At 39.6% G+C, this 19862-nt stretch overlaps 1 protein-coding gene across 1 annotated transcript in view; it reads right to left on the reverse strand.

The window, feature by feature from the left end:
* The window catches only part of LOC146618786 (solute carrier organic anion transporter family member 1C1-like), a 34273-nt gene extending 15126 nt beyond the window's left edge, over positions 1-19147 (reverse strand). Inside the window, exons 1-5 of the mRNA XM_085371721.1 lie at positions 19052-19147; positions 9258-9399; positions 4551-4683; positions 1132-1253; positions 904-1050 (exon numbers count right to left, since the gene is read on the reverse strand). Of these exons, the coding sequence (XP_085227847.1) occupies positions 904-1050; positions 1132-1253; positions 4551-4683; positions 9258-9399; positions 19052-19147 (640 nt within the window). The remainder of the gene's footprint in view (positions 1-903; positions 1051-1131; positions 1254-4550; positions 4684-9257; positions 9400-19051) is intronic.
* Positions 19148-19862: the final 715 nt, after the last annotated feature.

A 19862-nucleotide genomic window follows, 5' to 3' on the forward strand; every position in this document is an offset into this window, starting at 1 on the left:
TTGACGCACTGTGCATTCAGAGGTGCTCATATGCAAAATTGCCCAGTGACATTGCATACCTTGACTGTAATGGGTGGTTATCAGAGTTACTGTTCCTTTCCTGAAAACAGTTTGGTCATTCTCTTCTGAACTCTTCTGCACATGGTTGTGCAGGAAAATCTCAGCAGACCAGCAGTTCAAAGTCACTTAAATCACCTTTTTTCTCCTTTAGAGAAAATCAGAACTTTCTGCTACCCTCACATTGTTCTGAGCTAATAATGTGTTCAAACAAAGGCTGTGTTAACTATTACATCTGAACTGTAGCTGAGCATTTATTGGCTAAATGATAGGAGCTGCCTCGTTTGTGTGTCTGTCTCTCTGTCCTCGAGCAAGTTTATGCAAAAACTACCAAGTTGAAACTTGTGGAAAGGTGAAGCACGGGCAAAAGAAGATCCTACCTAATTTCGGTGCAGAGGAGTATCATTTTCTGTAAATGTAGAAATAGAACACTGGCTTTGGCATTAGCCCTGGTAGCACATCCAATGCACATAACTTACCTTTGATGCAGTGCAGGTTTACAGTCTAGAACAAGTTTCATGTTCTCTACCTGCACAGACTGTTGCCCATGCCAAAAAGTTGGCACCAGAATTGAACCACAACATGTCTGAGCACATAGTTGCTACCTCTGACTTAGGAACTATGATAAAATGCTGCAGGAAAGTCATCAGTGATTTGCAGATAAAGTGCATAGATTATCTCCCCCATGACTTTCTTCCCACAGAAATAACCAAAACATCTGCTACATATCGTTCAGTTTTCAAATCTATCGCAATGTGGGATTCTCTCTGGTTGTGCATCTGCAGTATGTCAGTCAAAATAGGTAAGAGCAAATGTATCTCTACCACTAGGTGATGTTTTTCTTACCAACATAAAGTGCAGCATTCTCCTCAGTGGCAAAATCATCTATATACGAGATTCCCAGAGGCTGAACAGGTGTCTCTCCAATCCCGCGCAAAACATTTCCAAGGAGCACATAGATCCACATGGACAGGTTGGACTCGCCTTCACAACCTTGAGCAAAAGACAAGTACAATTAGACATATTTCTTATTTACACAAGTGTGTGTTTGTGTGTGTGTGTGTCAGCACAAACCCGAGGCTGGCACTTGAGGTAGTGTACCGTCTTCTGTCAGGTTTGCTAGTGAGTCTGGCCGACACGGAGAGGGGTTAAGAGTTGAGTTCACTACCCACCGCACTGATGTCTCAAACTCATAGCTGTTCACAAAATTCAAACAGTTCAGATCAGCGACAGAGACAAAAATACTCATTCAAACTAGTTATAGCTTCAACTTGTGCTGGGAGGGACGTTTGTACAGTTACATGTGACTATGTGCATTTGTGAAAGAAGAAAGGAAAGTGCTTAATGAAAAGGCAACATGCTGGTATAGGCTGACCCATGATGCTCTAAATAACAGATTAAGTACTAGTAATACAGGGAGTGCAGAATTATTAGGCAAATGAGTATTTTGTCCACATCATCCTCTTCATGCGTGTTGTCTTACTCCAAGCTGTATAGGCTCGAAAGCCTACTACCAATTAAGCATATTAGGTGATGTGCATCTCTGTAATGAGAAGGGGTGTGGTCTAATGACATCAACACCCTATATCAGGTGTGCATAATTATTAGGCAACGTCCTTTCCTTTGGCAAAATGGGTCAAAAGAAGGACTTGACAGGCTCAGAAAAGTCAAAAATAGTGAGATATCTTGCAGAGGGATGCAGCAGTCTCAAAATTGCAAAGCTTCTGAAGCGTGATCATCGAACAATCAAGCGTTTCATTCAAAATAGTCAACAGGGTCGCAAGAAGCGTGTGGAAAAACCAAGGCGCAAAATAACTGCCCATGAACTGAGAAAAGTCAAGCGTGCAGCTGCCAAGATGCCACTTGCCACCAGTTTGGCCATATTTCAGAGCTGCAACATCACTGGAGTGCCCAAAAGCACAAGGTGTGCAATACTCAGAGACATGGCCAAGGTAAGAAAGGCTGAAAGACGACCACCACTGAACAAGACACACAAGCTGAAACGTCAAGACTGGGCCAAGAAATATCTCAAGACTGGTTTTTCTAAGGTTTTATGGACTGATGAAATGAGAGTGAGTCTTGATGGGCCAGATGGATGGGTCCGTGGCTGGATTGGTAAAGGGCAGAAAGCTCCAGTCCGACTCAGACGCCAGCAAGGTGGAGTTGGAGTACTGGTTTGGGCTGGTATCATCAAAGATGAGCTTGTGGGGCCTTTTCGGGTTGAGGATGGAGTCAAGCTGAACTCCCAGTCCTACTGCCAGTTCTGGAAGACACCTTCTTCAAGCAGTGGTACAAGAAGAAGTCTGCATCCTTCAAGAAAAACATGATTTTCATGCAGGACAATGCTCCATCACACGCGTCCAAGTACTCCACAGCGTGGCTGGCAAGAAAGGGTATAAAAGAAGAAAAACTAATGACATGGCCACCTTGTTCACCTGATCTGAACCCCATTGAGAACCTGTGGTCCATCATCAAATGTAAGATTTACAAGGAGGGAAAACGGTACACCTCTCTGAACAGTGTCTGGGAGGCTGTGGTTGCTGCTGCACGCAATGTTGATGGTGAACAGATCAAAACACTGACAGAATCCATGGATGGCAGGCTTTTGAGTGTCCTTGCAAAGAAAGGTGGCTATATTGGTCGCTGATTTGTTTTTGTTTTGTTTTTGAATGTCAGAAATGTATATTTGTGAATGTGGAGATGTTATATTGGTTTCAATGGTAAAAATAAATAATTGAAATGGGTATATATTTGTTTTTTGTTAAGTTGCCTAATAATTATGCACAGTAATAGTCACCTGCACACACAGATATCCCCCTAAAATAGCTAAAACTAAAAACAAACTAAAAACTACTTCCAAAAACATTCAGCTTTGCTATTAATGAGTTTTTTGGGTTCATTGAGAACATGGTTGTTGTTCAATAATAAAATTATTCCTCAAAAATACAACTTGCCTAATAATTCTGCACTCCCTATATAGCAAGCGCATACGCAGCTGTCCTCCGGATTTTCCACACACTCATCATGGGCATGGATGTGATGGGGTCTTTAATTATTTTTGAACTGTTCTTTTTCCACGGTGGAAATATTTGCAGCATATTTAATGATTTTAAAAAACAAGAACTTTATTTTGGATTTTCTCTAATCCACACAGAGTAAAAGTATACATATATGCTCAAATATATTCATACACTCCAATAATATTTGGTTAAATATCATTTGCACCTCATCCAGATATTTGTGGCAGCCGTCAACAAGCTCCTGGGATAATTCTAGCTGGATATTTGAGCACTCTTCTTGACTAGCAAGTTTATACTTGCTGGTTTTCTGGCATTTACCTGGTTTTTAAGCACAGTCCACACATTTTTAATAGGGTTGTGGTTTGTATCAACACCACTAGCAGCAAAACAGTCCCAGAGAATGATGTGACCACCACCATGCGTGAGAGCCAGTACAGTGTTCTTAGGTTTGAAAGCCTCATGTTTACTCTTCCAAGCATGCCTTGTGTCATAGTGGTCAAAAAGCTCAATCTTTGTCTCTTCAGCTCGTAACATTTTTCTCCAGAAGTCATTTGGCTTGTACATGTGAGCAGCTACAAATTCCAGTCAAACTTGGAGGTGTCAAACTTGGAGGTGTCAAACTTGGAGGTGTCAATTTTGAAGCGAGGCTTCTTCGTGGTCAGCACTCTCTCAGTCCACAGAGACGTAAAAAGCTTTTTCGCTGTGCACAGTGATGGTGTTCCATCAGTTTCCAGTTCATGGAAGGTTTGAGTCTTGGTGGTCACTGGGTTGTTCCTAAACATCATAAGCAATTTCCTCTTATTTAAGGGTGACAGTTTGGGTCTTCTTGTAGGCCTTGGTAAAGTGGTAATACACTGAATTACTTGTACTTGCATACAATTGTTTGACCTGATGATCTGGAATATGCAATTATTTTAGAAATGTCTCAAAGAGACCTTCCCAACTTGTATAAATCGAAAGTTCTCCCTCTTGGATCTTCACTGAGTTCCTTTGACATTCCCATTGTTTTGAGTTTTAGTCAGTCCAATGACTGTTGTCAAGAAAATCCTTTTTCTATGCTGGGAAAAAACAAACTGCCAGTCACAGTACACCATCATCACTAACGAGAAGTCAACAGGTATTGCCCTCATCAAGTTAAAAAACACTGCAGAACCTTCAGTATCCCTTATTAAAATATTTAAATTACCGTATTTATAATTTTGAGCCTGTGTGGATTAGACAAACTGCAAAATAAATTCAAACATGTACACTCATTTCTTATTAGAAATAAAAAACAGTTACAAAAATCATTAAAATTCCAAAATAACCATGACATTTATTTCCACAGTTACTAAAACTATCCCAAGTCATCACCTGACAAAAATGAATAACATTAATTGATTATTTGAGTCTTTCATACAATAATTAATATCTGCTATTAGGGTTATGGTTAAAGTCAAAGAGCAAACAGACCTGTTAGTTGGGATTACTCACCGACCAATGATGAAATGAGGCAGAGCTATGATGAAGGTGCCGATGGACATCAATACACAGCCCACTGCAATGATCTTTGGCCTGTGGAGTTTGGCTCCAAAGTAACTGACAAAAGCTATCACCAGTAAGTTGCCTGGAAAGTTTGAGCAAGAAATATCATTGATTTAGAGCAGAAAGCACAGACATGGGGGAAAAACCACATCATTGCCTCCATGCACTAGCTTGGGATTGTTTTTTTATGGGGTTTTTGATAGTGTTTGGTTCATATGTGGCTCTGCGTGCTGAGAATAAAATTAGCAAGGTCTTTTTTTTAACTTGCTTTCTGTACCTGTACAGATACAAATCATAAAGGAAAAGGCCGAGGCGATTATTTTCCATGCAGTAAAAGTAAAATATTTATCCTATACTATAGAGTCAGTAGATGTTATAATAGCATGCGTGACATTTAAATGAGTCAGAGTAAGGTGATGCATTAATTTTTCATGCGGAAATCCTAGTTGCTCAAGTGGCGTGAGATCTTACTTTGAGAGAAGAATTTACAGCACGCAGTAGCAAACATGACAGAAAAATTAAACAAGGCTCCCTGCTGCCACCTTTTTTTAGCGCATTCTGCCCACGATCAGTGACATGGAAACTCCATTTTAAATGGGGTGGTGTAGTGGTGAAGAAATCTCATCTTACATAGTATCCTACAATACTTATCACTTTTTGCAGTAGTGCCTTCTAAAGAAAATGACCACATGCCTCTCATAGCGCAGTCCTTATTATACTCGTAGATTCATCAATGGATTATGGGTATCTAAGTTTTATCTAGTAACAGATTTGTTTTCCCAAAACCTGTTAAAAGTGAGAGACAGAGGGATACAGAGGTGAGCTTGAAGCTAAACAAGTTTATAGAGGAATATATCAGCGCTGCCGGCTGCTCAACGCATGAAGATGACAAACTAAGAATGGTTCATGTAGCGTAGTATGTGTATGTACGTATAGTCAGTCACCTGAGCTCATCTTGCAGGCATGATCTATTACATCTATTACTATCACTCTCTGCTTCCCTTTTTTATTATTCTTTATTTCCTCCCCGACCCCCTCACACACCCCCTCTGTTGTCCTCTCTTGTTCCTTGCACTGTCCTTTTTCCCTTTTCTTTCCTCTTCACAGTGCCCTGCTCTGCCTCTATGTTACCCTGGCAACAGTCCTATAGAAAAAGCCTGTTGCCTAGGCCACATGAGACCAGCAGCTTTCACAGGAGATGGAGAGAATCAGGATACTCCGTATCGACTCCACCCAAGGTGCCATCACCATCTTCTCCTCCGGCAGACTACCAGGGTTCACACACATGTGCGACCCGCAATGCTGCAGATCATAGATGCTAATTATTCTTCATTACTATTGTCTCCCACTGTAACACAATGACTTTTATCTTCTGTAGCCTGTTTCTATAGCATGTTTCTTTGGGACTGAGTCTGCACTGCAAGCCATGTATAATTTATAACCTACAAGAGGCTTCAGATGAATGGATTAGACTTACGTATATAACTGCCCCAGAAATTGGTAAGTGGACCATTGGAGAACAACCTGATAACAGTATATACAGTGGTCATTGTATGCATGCTGTAACACTACTCGGACTGAATTTTGACTGAAAAATTTATTACAGATGATCCTATTATTACCATATGATTAAAATACAAAGAACTCATTTTTTTCTAACATCATATTTTCACATCCACACATTTCTTGCTCTTGAGGCTTGAAAGGGTGTTTACAACTTCTCAATAAATGTATTATGACCTCTTCAGCACACATTCTGATTTGTAAAATTCATTGAGTTTCTCTTTAAAAAGAGCGCCGTAAATGATCACTTCTGTTTTGGGAGTTCCTAAATGATGAGCCTGTGTGCTGATATACTGTTTCAAAGTACATCTGTGACTTTTCCTAGTAGTAACTCTGAGCTTGTAAAACAAGTAGGGTTGCCAACTCCCTGAAAAATAAATAAGGGACACCTCGTGGCCAGGGCCGGGCAACCCAGTTGTCTTCACCCTTCCCAGTGTGGTAGCTCTTTTTTTGTGTGTGTGAAATTATTTTTTAACCATTTGACTTGAATTTGATTTAAGCAGATGCATATTCTTTGTGATATGACCATATGGGAAACAAATGATCATTTAGCCATTTATTTTTAGCTCAAAATGACAACATTAACACAGTAAAACAGGTCTCTTTCTTAAACAGAAGCCTGTCATGCTTAACTTTTGAGAATATAAGTAAATCTTTCTTTAAAAGAACTCTGTCCTGCTTAACTTAAAATTATATAAATTAATAGAAAGCAATAGAACGAAAAATATTCTTGTAACAGTGCACATATAGTGCATTTAGTACAATTGGCTTCAGTTGAGGTATTATTTCAGCTTTTCTAATGCTAATCAGCTGCTCCTGTTTGTAAACCCGCTTGTTCCCATGATTACGCACCTTAACTCATCATCATTATTCATCTATGTATTACTTTTATGTATTAGTCATCTATTTGTTGTAATCATCCATCCTTGCAGTTGTTTATTACACAAAATAAATTATATTATCACACTTCTGGCCACATAGCGCTGATATTCACCGCACATGCCCATATTAACCTTAACCAGAGGGTTTAAACAACAAACCAGTGTTTACATACCATATCTGCTTCTGCCGTGGCCTGGTGGACAAAAAATTGGTTAAGGGTTCCCCGAGCTTTCACGCCCCTCATGTTCTTCTTGTGCCCACCACTAGAAGCATGCCTATGGAAAAAGTGCGCCGGCACACAGTGCAGTGCGCTTTATAGGTGTTATCGTGCACTTTCCCAGCCAGGTGTTTCCCTTTTCCCAGTCCTCCCTGTACTTTTGCAGCCTTTTTTTTCTTTCTCTGAGCGAACAAACATTGCTGCTCTAACGCTGGGCTCACACTGTGCGATTTTTGGCCCATTTTGAGCCGATTTTTGAGTCGTGCGACCGATTTGGTGATCGGCCCGATTTTGGCCTTCATCGTGCATCGTGTAGTATACATGGGGTAACGAGAAGCGATTAACACCTCACGACCAGCTCCCGATCATCAATCGCTCGTGAGGGTGTCACCACAGCCGCTCACACTGCTCACGCGCAAACACGTAAACATCGGTGAAAAAGACGGCGCAGCACGGCTGTGCAGCGTGTGATCTGGACACAAGTGATGGAGGCACTTGTAGAACTTTGGAAAGCTCATCCGAGCCTTTTCGATGTGGCATCACAAAATTATCACGACCACAACAACCGTGAAAATAGTTGGATTTACACTGCTGCTCAATCACAGCTGCCTGATCATGTTTTTCATTAGCAATTTAGCAAAGTTGATGGTGGTGTGTCTGTGTGAGTGAAAGACAGAGAGAGCGAGCGACAGATTTTCTGTTATAACCTTCATGTTATGGAGGCACAGTGTGAGCACTCAGGTCGCATCAGAGCATCGGGCCGTATAGTGTGAGACCCTGCATCGTGACCTGCAAACTTCTAATCCCTGCGAGTCAATCGTGCAGTTTGAGCAAGAGCTGAATAACGTGACTGAAAAAAATCGCAGTGTCTGCCCAGCTTTAGGTGTACTGTCATCCGAGACTTGCACCGCAGTGTCGGCGTTTGTTTCCCTGTTGGCCATGCTTGTTGTTGTGGTCATCTGTTGTCTTCCGGTATTTTCTCCGCAAGCGACCTTTCCTCGACCAATGAGATAATCTGAATTGTCATACTCGAATTGTCATAAGTGTGCTGTCAGCTCATTGGTCACAAAGCAGGAGAGGGGCTGGGAATTATGTTTTCAAACAAAGCGTTAATTCCATTAACATTTATAGACTACTTTTGATTGTATTACGGGACAAAGTGCGTCCCTTATTAGCTCAATACGGGACGTGTACTTTTGTTTCTAAATACGGGACGATTCCGTTTTTTAAGGGACGGTTGGCAACCCTAAAAACAAGTCAAGCTAAAATTCAAATGGAAGAAATGTGATTTAAGTGACTGAACTTTGTCTTCCTCTCACCCCTGACTAGTCATGTTAGATAGCTACCCCTCCCTGAGCCTTCCAGAAGTTTCTTCCAGTAAAAAGGGAGGAAGCCCCCAGCAGCATAAGCCTATTACAGTGTAACTAAGGAAAGATTCAGGGTCCAGCCCTATCTATATCCTTTAACAAAAAGGAAAGTTTTGATCCTACTCTGGGAGAAATATGAGCTATCTTTCTAGTCCCTGCCAGTACTCTGATGTGACCTGACTCTCATGTCTTGTTAAATAGCATTTAGGAAATCAATTGAATGCATATGATTTATGTTGGAGTTCCATCCCAGCTGATTTTATATTGTGTGAAGGGTCAGTGTTTTTGTAGCCCATTAACAAGTGCACTAAACAAATATTGCATAACAACATCTTTCAAATTTTAGAATGTGGCTTTCCATAGCTTAAAAACAGCTAGGACCTCAGCTTATGTCCTTGCTCAACATTATGACTCATCATCTACGCACACAGACACACAAACACGCAAACACACCCCTCTGTCCTCTTCTGGGAACTCTGATGAATCTTTTATCTGAAGCTTGAATATCTTGATGACCCATTCATATTTTCGCCCCAAAGACAGAACGGGAGAAGCGAGGGGAGCCCATGACACAGAGGCTACAAATAGAACAACAAAATAACAGCAGTCACAGGCAGGCCTACTCACCTATCTCGAAGCTCCCGTCAATGACACCTATTAGGTAACTAGGGATGTCAAAGCGCCTCTCGAGCTGGGTTATTGTGCTCTTCATGTAGCTCCCCGACAGAGCCTTTGCGAAGTAGGCAAAGGACAATGCCACCAGAAACATCTAAAAAACAGAAAGACACACACAAACGCATTGATATGCATGAAACTCCAACAGGAGAAAACACACTGTTTTAACATAATCATCCTCCATAATATACTTGATTATGTAATGCTTCTGTTTGTGTCTACCCACAAAAGACGGAAATGAAATGCTTATGTCACCACTGTGGCTTCTACAATGCACGGACGCGCCACATTCAACTTCGTCAACTCATCCAAAAATCACTAATAATTAACATTTGCCAGCGTCACAAGAATAACAAGGATTTTGATGAGGGAAGGGGATAGAGCGCGAAGCAATGAAGTGCAAATAAGATTCTATGAACTGTGAACAACAGCGAGATGAAACAAACCTTTGAGTGTTGACAGATGAATGGACGACTTTGTTATACAGTACGTGACATGTTTCACATCTTCTATTCTTATAAGACAGTAAGTTACAAATAATTGCTGTTATAAAAATACTAAATTCAATTAAATTCAACATATTTTTTAATTCAGTTTGTATAGTAGCAGTTTACAAGGTAAAGACTGTGCAACACTAAAGGGAGAACATGACCTGTAACTTACTGTAAATCCCTTATAAGAAAGCCCTGTGCAATCGTGGGGAGAAAAAACTCCCTTTTAACAGGAAGAACCAGGCGCAGGGAGTCACCACTGAGGTCAGCACTTGTTATAGACTTATCTCTAGTGCTGCAGCAAGCACTTCCAAAAACAAGTCCAGAGTAGTTATGTGCTAAGTAGAGCCAGCTCCAATCTCCAAGAAAAAAAAAGGGGGGGGGGGGGCCCATGACGTCTATGAAAAAATTTAATCATTTAGGCATCATTGAATTAAGTCGAAACCAACACTTTAACAGGCTGCTCTGTAGCATTCTGGAGTGGTAGATTGCACTCAGACAAAGAGACACAGTCAGTAAAGTTTGTAAAAACATCCCTGTGTCATGGCCCTAGGGTTTTGTGTTGTTTTGGAGTGCCTGATTCCTAGTTAAACTGTTTGTAGCTCCGTTTCTCTTTTATTGTTCTTCTAGTGTTTGGAGTTTTGATTTTCTGCCTGTTGATGTTTTTTTTTTATTTCTGTTTTAGTTTCTTTATTATTCTACTATTGAGCTTTGTTTCTTGTGATGTTATTGAGTCTGATTCTCTACTTTATTGTTATCTGACCAGTTAACCTTTGTGGTTTTATGTTTGGATTGCTGTTAAATTTTATTGTTGTTCAATGTTACTTTAGGGGTTTGCATTTGTGTCTGTGTGTGAGTGAGTGTTTTTTTTGGTCTTTATTAATAGACTCCTCTGTTTCCTTGTTTTCCTTTCCCTCCATTATGTCAGTGCCTGTCTTTTCTCCCCCCTGAATTAGTTAATTCACGTTTACCACTTGATTTCTCATTTTTCAGCATCTCCATGTCGCTTATTTTACATTTTCTGTTTTTTTGATAGTCACTTTTCTCTCTTGCTTTAGTTTTTGGTTCGGTTTGCACCTTTAGCTCCTTCGCTAACCTGTCTCTAATCTCTAGTCAGCCCTCTGCCTGTCTATCCCATACTTGTCCCAATTCAGGGGATGCATCCTTCGATAACTGTGAAGGCTGGAAGTCACATTGTGAAATTAGCTGGTCTAGCCTATAGGACACACTCCTTGGTGTAATTAGGCACTATAAAAATAATTTAATTAATATATCAATCAATCAATAAATTAATTAATTTGGTGCTATATAAATAAAACTATATAACTAAAAATGAATTGGCTTGTGCAGTTTGTTGAGTTACACCGTAGTCACACCATCAAATGAATCCCAGCTGTAACGTTATAACAGTGCCTCACTATCACTGAAATTTGCATGCATTCACACAAACACCTTATGAGAACCCATCGATTTGTTAGAAGATGTAATTACAGTAATCGGTGTACATTTATAACAATACCCTTAGAACCTTAAAGCTCAAAAAACGACTGACTATACCTTTAAAGTGTTAAAGAAATAAGAGAAGAGAAAATCACCACATCAACCCCACATCAATTTCACTTAAAGACCAAATCTTAAATTCTGCAGTACTAAAACTGTTGCACTGTGGCTGCAGATGTAATGAAGGAAATCAGAATCTCAAACTTATTTCTTTCATCCTAAAATGTGATTTGAATTGATTCTTTCACCATGACGTCAACAAATACAAAATGACCCTTAAAAGAAAGATTGAGGAAATCGAAGGAGTGTTGTGTTTGAGCAGCAGGGAAATCCCCTCTTCAATACCTGGCCAAAATTCTACAACAAAAGCCAGGAGGGGAGCATCTGCAACATACAGCTTTAGATTGGTGACAATTCATGAAGGATGGGAAACTATAAGTTCAATACAATATCTGCTCAATATTAATGGTAATAATGTTCATACAAAGGAGGAACACTGTGGTAATGTGTGAGCCGGTAAACCACAGCGCAGGAAAATGTTAATACATTTTGGCTTTCTATAAGTGGAGGTAAATAATTCATTAAACAGATGAACAAATCAGAGATTCTGAATATATTAACTGATAAGTGGTGCTGGTAGAGCTGCTATATGAAGAACCTTCAACCTGAGATTGTACTGTTTCTGAATATCAGCAAGGTGTCAGTTGCTGTGTCGCTTCCTGAAGATCATCATAACTGCCCGTGTATTATACTGCTCACACTTGACACACGATATTTTCTTGTGATCCTCTAAAGACCTCAAACGATTTCAATTAAAAAAGAAAAACATTCAAAATCAAACTGCACGTCCTCTGCCTTATGCATTAAAATAGCTGGATGTTTCAGGATATATAGTGGAATATTTGAACTCTGGGATTTAGTGTTTTATAGGCTGATTACATAATTAACCATCATTATAAAAAAAAAACATTTGTTAAGAGAACACAAAATAAACTTCATACTTGAAATGTCTTTTACTCTTTTTCTAGTGACTTTGTGATGTAGTCTCCTGTACATTTAATGAAGGAATGGATAACGTAGAGCTGTTCCAGTCACTAGATGTGTTTTAAAAGATTCACATGAAATGGATGATGGAGTTTAATCTATAGGTAAATGTTTCTCCCTGCACATCCATGGGAGCAAATCCCCCTATGGTATTTATTCTCTGTCTCCTGTAATCTCATTTCTAATTAAGCGCAAAGAGATGTAATGTGCACTGTGCACACGACTTATTTCCCTCCTCTCTACAGTGTTTGCACTCGATGTACTGTAAACAAAGCTACTAATTATCCTGCCTGTGAGGTTCCCGATTTTAATGATTTATTATTGTCTTTTGAGGCAGTAGGTATAATATTGTGTCTAAAAGAAACATAATTATCTGTCATAAAACAATGGCAAAAAGAGCTCAAATCATTTTTGCTTTAATTCTCCTTGATCGTTTCTTTCACAGAAACCGGCACACAAACCTTGTGTTTACAACCTTCATTTTGTGCTTTATGAGCCATTTCACTAGCTGGGCCCACGTCCTCATTTTAGGTTTGACAGCGTTTTAGTAAGTAAAGGTGAATGCTTGGACATGAATTGAGCTGCGGTTTGAGGAAGGCCTCAGAGGGGACTGGTGACGGCTCCCGGGCCGGGCAGATCCCCATGTACTAAATAGAAATAAAGAAGTTAAAGAATTGAGAATAAGGTGGGAGGGAGGGTGGGGCACGTAAACTAGAATGATCAGCTTGCAGTACTGTGGGAACCTGACAACCGGAAGGAGCGTGTGGTCCCGCTCCTGAAATTCCAATACATAATCTCCAATTAAGGTGGACCTGCTGTCCTGTTCCATAACCCAAGTGTGCCTGAGCATCAGGGCCCAAACTCCAGCAATTACAGGTCCTGACACAGCAAAGCAGCCCCAGACCATCACAGAACCACAATGTTTGACTTTTGGTATGATGTTCTTTTTTGGAATGTTGTGTAAGTTTTATGCCAGATGTTAAGGGATGTAACACTCCCAAATAATTCTCATGTCAGTGCACGTTATATTTTTCCAAAAGTCCTGGGTATCATCAAGATGTTTGTTTTTTTTTGGCGAATGTGATACGAGCCTTTGTGTTCCTTTTAGTCAGCAGCGGTTTTCTCCTTGAACTCTCCCATAGATGCCATTTTTGCCCAGTCTCTTTCTTATTGTTGGATCGGGAACTTTAACCGAGGTAAGTGTGGCCTGTAGGTTTTTTTTTAGGTTGGGGTCTTTTGTGATCTCCTGTATGAATTATCATTTTACTCTTGGAGTAATTTTAGTAGGCTCGCTACTCCTGAGAAGTTTTCTCCATTTGTGGATAATGGCTGTCACTGTGCTTCACTTGAGTCCCAAAACAGTTCTCTGGGCAAACTTGTCTTGTTAATGCCAGAGGTCAGGAGAGAATGACCGGACTCCTTTGAGCAGAAATAGAGGCAACGCTAATTCAAATAACCATTTCTTACAACCAAGTTATACATAAGAGCATCTCTGACCACACAGCAGCAGAAGATAACACCAGTTGCCACTCCTATTCAATAAGAGCAGAAAACTAAGCCTACAATTCACACAGAGTCACTAAAACTGAACGGCAAGAGATTGGAAAATCTTTGCTTGAGTCTGATGAGTCTCCATTTCTACTGTGACATTCAATTGATAGGGTCATAATTTGGTGCAAACAACAAGAAAGAATGGATCCATTCTGCCTCGTATCAATAGCTGACACTGTAGTGATGGATTAATGGGGTTGGGGACATTTTCTTGACACACTTCTGGCCTGGTAGTGTCAACTAAGCATTGTTTAAATGCCACAGCCTACCTGACTATTGCTCCTGACCATTTCCATCCCTTCATGGCTCCAGTGTATCACAGTGCAGGATAGCGCACCCAGTCACAAGCTCAAATCATCTGGTTTCTTAAATGTGACAATGAGTGCTCTGTGCTCAAATGGCCTCCACAGTCACCAGATCACAGAGCACCTTTGGCATGTGGCAGAATCTGCATCATGGATGTGCAGCTGACAAACCAACTGTGTGATGTTATTATGTTAAAGTGGGCTAAAATCTCAGAGGAGAATCAAGGTTTTTAGTTTCTTGGTGAATCTATGCCACAAAGAATTAAAGCTGTTCTGAAGGCAAAAGCGGGTCCAATCAAGTACTAGCAATTTACACAATCAAGTGGCCAGTGAGTATAAATATGTAAATCTAAAATTACATCTGAAGAAATGTTTGTTGATATGTTTATTTATGCACCACAGTACTCTGACGACTCACGGAGACACACAGGGGACGCCTTAACAATCCTGGCATAACATCATAAGGTTAAGGGCTAATCCTAGTTATTTAATTGTGTTAATCAGTGCCGGTTTCTAATGCCCTTAATAAGCTAGCAGAGTTAAGAAACTGCAGCTAGACGTCAGTAATGCTAATAGAGAACAATTATGCTATGATGCCTTAATGTTTTTAAGTTAATATTGTATAATCAACTTTGTCATGATTTAATGAGGACTAGAAGAAGCCTTTGCATGCCACAGATGCCGCAGAGAATTGAAACGGGACAAACAAAATGCAAATATCTGTCACAAGAGTACTACCTAAAGTTGCTTGTGCACATAAAGAAAGTACGTTCTTGAAGTTGTTTAGCAGAAAGTCCCACTTTACCAAATGAAAGTTTGGAACTTGCTGCCACATCTTAGTTCCTGTATGGACTTTTTGTCTGTTTAGAGGCCTAACTCGATCATGTGTGAAAAGACTTGTAATTGACTTTGTGATTGCTAGATGATTTAAATCCTGCAAACAGAGCTCGCAGACTCACTCTGAAAGCACCTAAATTATAATTTGATGAAGGGCTATTATGGATTTATTGCTTAGAGACAACACATTCATTTAATATCCTATATGTCCTTTTCTTGTGTACTTTGCTATTACTTGATGTTTTATAACAAATCTGATTTGAGGTCACAGATTGGCCTTTTTGACCATTTAGTAGTCGCTTTATTGGAAACAGTTGTTGTAAAACTACATCAACAAATTAGACAGATGGAAGTAACTCTGAGTATATTTAACATGATATGTTAAGATAATAATGAGTTTAAGACTGTGACTAATAATATGTCTTATGTCAGCACCTATCCTTAGAAGCAGGATAGACTGAGGGACCCCATCAATGTGAGGTGAGATCATGCCGGCCAGTGCTAGCTGTAGAACATTAACACCAGTAGGTCATGACATGACATTTAATGGTGGGGATGAAGCAAGCATGCATACACATTTTTTTCCCACCAAGTGAAGGCTCCTTGCCACCAATCAGCAGTGACACTTAGAGGGAATTAAGCCTCTGTGTCACACATGACTGTTTCTCATCTAAGTCGCATTTAAATCAGTTGGAGTCAGTGCACTGTGTCTATGTTAGTTCAAGCTCACACCAAATATCACTTTTATTGAGACACAAGTTGACTTTACTGCAGTCATAAAGTTCTTCATTTATGTTCAGTAACAGCAAAAATCAAAGTGTTTGTATTTTGGTGAGTGGCAAAATCTCCTGGAGATGTATTTATAAAAAGTAGTCTCTATGCACCTCTGCATTTTTCCAGGTAACTCATGGGTTTACCCATTCTCTTTAATGTGGTACCAGCGTAGAGCTCATTGAAGTTGAGCCAGATGTCTGATGCATGTCAACTCTTAGCATAATTCATATTTTTTTGAATTATTTGGTACAGTTATTCAGCATGCTTTTCAGAATTAAAGTAGGATTGTAAAAGAAATGTTCTTAAATGAAATTGATCAGCAAGTTAAACTGCATTGTTACACAACCAGTAAATTATGTAATGTGTGAAAACACCCAATGACACAACATCTCTCTAAAAGAAGTAGCCAAAGAACCGTAATACACCTCATTCTGTTACAGATAATACTGACAATGAAGGTAATTGCTTGTATAATAAAAAGTACAATAGGCACTCAAAAGACCTAGTCATCAGGAACTGATTATTCCTTCGTGAGTAAGACATCCTAACAATTTAACAAAAGTATAAACGTGGTAACGGACTACTTTTCTTTCTGAATAACATCCTGCTTGCTTTGGGATTTTTCAACAATGGCAAGCATTGTGACCTCCAAACCAGTGTTCCACCAAGTGGCAAATAAGCAGTGGCCTCGACATGATTAGAAATCACTAAAAAGACATTCACATTAAGTCTGTGTGAAAGTTGAAGCAAAAGCTTCCTCGTGACCTGTGACCTGCTTTTGTTCTTGGCTCATTTGATATCATCCACCTAATACGCTTAAACTAACAAAGGCGTCTGACACACACACAGAAAGAGGTTTTAGGATTTTTTTGTTCTAATCTAACAGTGAGATCCAAAAGAATAACATAATTAACTATACACGATTAGAAAGTAAGAATGATTTAGAAGTAACAAAAAACTGAGGCGTTATGACACCAAAGTTTGAGACTCCGGTGGATTTAACAAAAAGCAGAGAATAACACTGAGCACCTGATCGGAGTTGAAACGGGCTGTGCCATGTCCCACCCTGCCGGTCAGGGAACCAAACAATTCTGAGAAGAAGTAAGTCTGTCCTGCCACTGCAGTCTGTATTATGATAAGCTGCTTGAACACCATTGTCTCACATCACTTTCAAGTGGGGAAAAAGAAACAACGCTGTCTGATCTAATTTAAGGTTTTATAACTTTCATGTTGTTGGCAGAGACATGCTTTGAGCAAATTGGAAGTTTTTCTTATGTTATATAAACGCTTAAGTCAGGAGAAGGGAAAGACTGAGATGGAAAGCCTGAGGTGGTCATTATGCGACAATATGAGATTTGCATCTTGCTCTGTGCTATTTTTGTTAATTTCACCTCAACAAAATTTGAATAACCATTATTACATTTTTACTGTAGCAACAACAAGACACGGGAGGGAGATTACTGTAAAAAAAAAAATCATTTAAAAAATCACTACCCTGAGAATGCTTGATTTGAGCGTCTTTATCCTTGGATGACTTTTACTGCTCAACAACAACAAAAAATCAGGAGTGTTTAGTGTTTGTAGACAATATTGTTAAGATGAATAATTGCTATTAGGTGGCTGATTTTACATGTTTTGTGAGGAAAAGAAAGAAGAAAGCACTGCAAAGATTGGAAAATTTTTTGTGGTTACAAGGTGTTGTTCTGTGCTTTGAGATGATGAAACTCCTCAACAAGTGAAATCCAAGAGACGAAAAGTTTCAAACTAATACAGACAGAGATTATGGCCATGAACAGATCAACGGTGAAACTGCAGGGACAGCATATTCAGTAGAAGACAGAGATGATTCATTCATTCCCTCTGACAATTGGTTGTGCTCTTTTATTAAGAAAGAAAGGTCAAAATTTATTAAATACAGTATTCGTCATGCACACATGGAGTACGGTGTATAAGTCTTGAGCCCCAGTTCCTTTTCTTACATTTTGCTTCCAAGGACCCAGAGTTTTAGTATTCTTAAAGCTCTTGAGCATTAATCCTCCAGGCTTCCTGAAGGTCTTTCAAAGTTTTTCTTTGGACATTGTTGCTTTGTTTTACTCATTTTCAGTCCAGTCCTTGTACCTGACCATTTTCAGAGGAATGTTTTTTCTCTTTTGTTCATTAAGCCACTTAACACTGACCCGTGAATCATTCAAGTATAAAAAAGGAACCTAATGCAAAACATGAACCCGTGTTGTGTTTCTATTACATAGCTTAGCAAAGAGCTAATTTTGAATCTAGTAGAAGGCAATGGCAAAAACACATAATTTGTTCTTCTTTCGTTAGCTGAAGGTATACAAAGCTAAGTTTTGCTTTTTTTTTTTTGCATTAACAAGGTGATTCCCAAAGGGCAGTTAGCTGAAAATGTATTCATGTGTCTGCCTGGTGCGCAGTGTGTCATTAAGAAAACTGGACAAGTGGCAGGCCTAAAACTCAAAGACTTGACACAGAACCTGAAAAGTTTCATTGAAGTTTCATCAGAAATGCTGAGATGAGGTTACACAAGAACAGGAACCAGGTTTTCTGGAGTAATAAATCCAAATTTGAAACTTTTGGTTCAAATTATTGTCAGAATACGCAGATGAGATCAGGGGAGAGAAAGGCTAGCTATAAAACACGGTGGAAGCTCTGTCATGGTTGCAACTGCATTTCAGTCAGTAGTGCTGGGGATCTTGTCAAAATTATGAACACATAAAAGTACCATCAGATTTGGATCCACCATAAAATAACATCTGGAAAGTGTCTGATTTACCAAGGCTTTGTTTTTAAGCATGCCAAGGACCCCAAACACACTGCCAGTGCAATAAAAGCACACCTGGAGAGAAAAGCACTCAGTGGAACACTATCAGTCATGGATTGGTCTCCCAAGAACCCAGACCTTAATATTATTGAATCAGTGTGTGATCATCTCGACAGAGAATGGAATAAAAGGCAGGCAACATCCAAAGAAGAGCTTTGAATGGCCTTTTGTCTCATATACTCTGTTTCCATATTTAAAAAATGAAAGGGTACGTGCTGTACTGCACATCATTCTTGCAGGAAGAGGCTTGCTGGATTATTGGACTGCTCTAATTTAGTTATTTAGTTATTTCTGGTCTCCACACACAGACATGTCTGAAAGCGTACACAGAGAGAGCATGTGACTCCACAGCAGACACACTTACACACTCACTACATCTACAAAGAGGACATGGCAGTTTGTGTGTACCCTCAGACTGGTGCAGGGAGAGGTGCGAGGCTGTCTGGCTGCACAATCACTGCCTCCGTTCTCCTGTGTGTGTCCTTCCTCAGTTCTCTCCTCCATCCTCCACAAATGTATTTCTTCTTAGCAGAGGTCTCCCACGTATTGCAATTTCTTGGCACTGAGGCATGCAACCCTGCAAATGGATAATTCAAGCATGTGACCCACTTCTTATCCTCAGCACACAAAAAAACAGAAACATGTCTTTGGCGGCTGGCAGAGAGGAAACTAACTCATAATCCTAGAAACATAACAAAACATTAAAGACAAACAGGTTTCTGAATTTTGTTTTAGTAAGCTTAAAACTGAAATACCAAATAAAAGGTGATGACTTCTGGATTCTCAGAAGAAAAAAATACAGTTAGCTATATTAAACCACAATATGTTTTTATCTTTAAACGAAACATTCAAACATATCAAACTACACACCCTGCTGTATTATATGGGTAGTAACAGACCACAAGACAGAATACAATGAAGCATAAACTCAGCTATGAGGCATGTTAAGACTGTAATCTTATGTCTAAGAACTTCAGTGCACTGAAATGATATCATATCAGAGGTAATTTGATTTCCTAGAAGATAAACAGTTGCTTCTGGGGGCCAAAAATGCATTCTGTCGGTGTGGGAAGGTTTTCTATAAACTTGGAGAAAATGCGTCTGAAATAAGCTGAAAGAACAATGATGACTAATGATAGATGATGATAACCGCCACGTGCCCGCCACTAAACTGCTGATCTAGGTTTACTCCGGCTTGCCTCTACTGTCAGTAACCTGC

The sequence above is a fragment of the Diplotaxodon limnothrissa genome, linkage group LG14 (assembly GCF_057381915.1).
Source record: "Diplotaxodon limnothrissa isolate DT_005_m linkage group LG14, D_limnothrissa_male_GT1.1, whole genome shotgun sequence".
NCBI classification, from domain to species: domain Eukaryota; kingdom Metazoa; phylum Chordata; class Actinopteri; order Cichliformes; family Cichlidae; genus Diplotaxodon; species Diplotaxodon limnothrissa.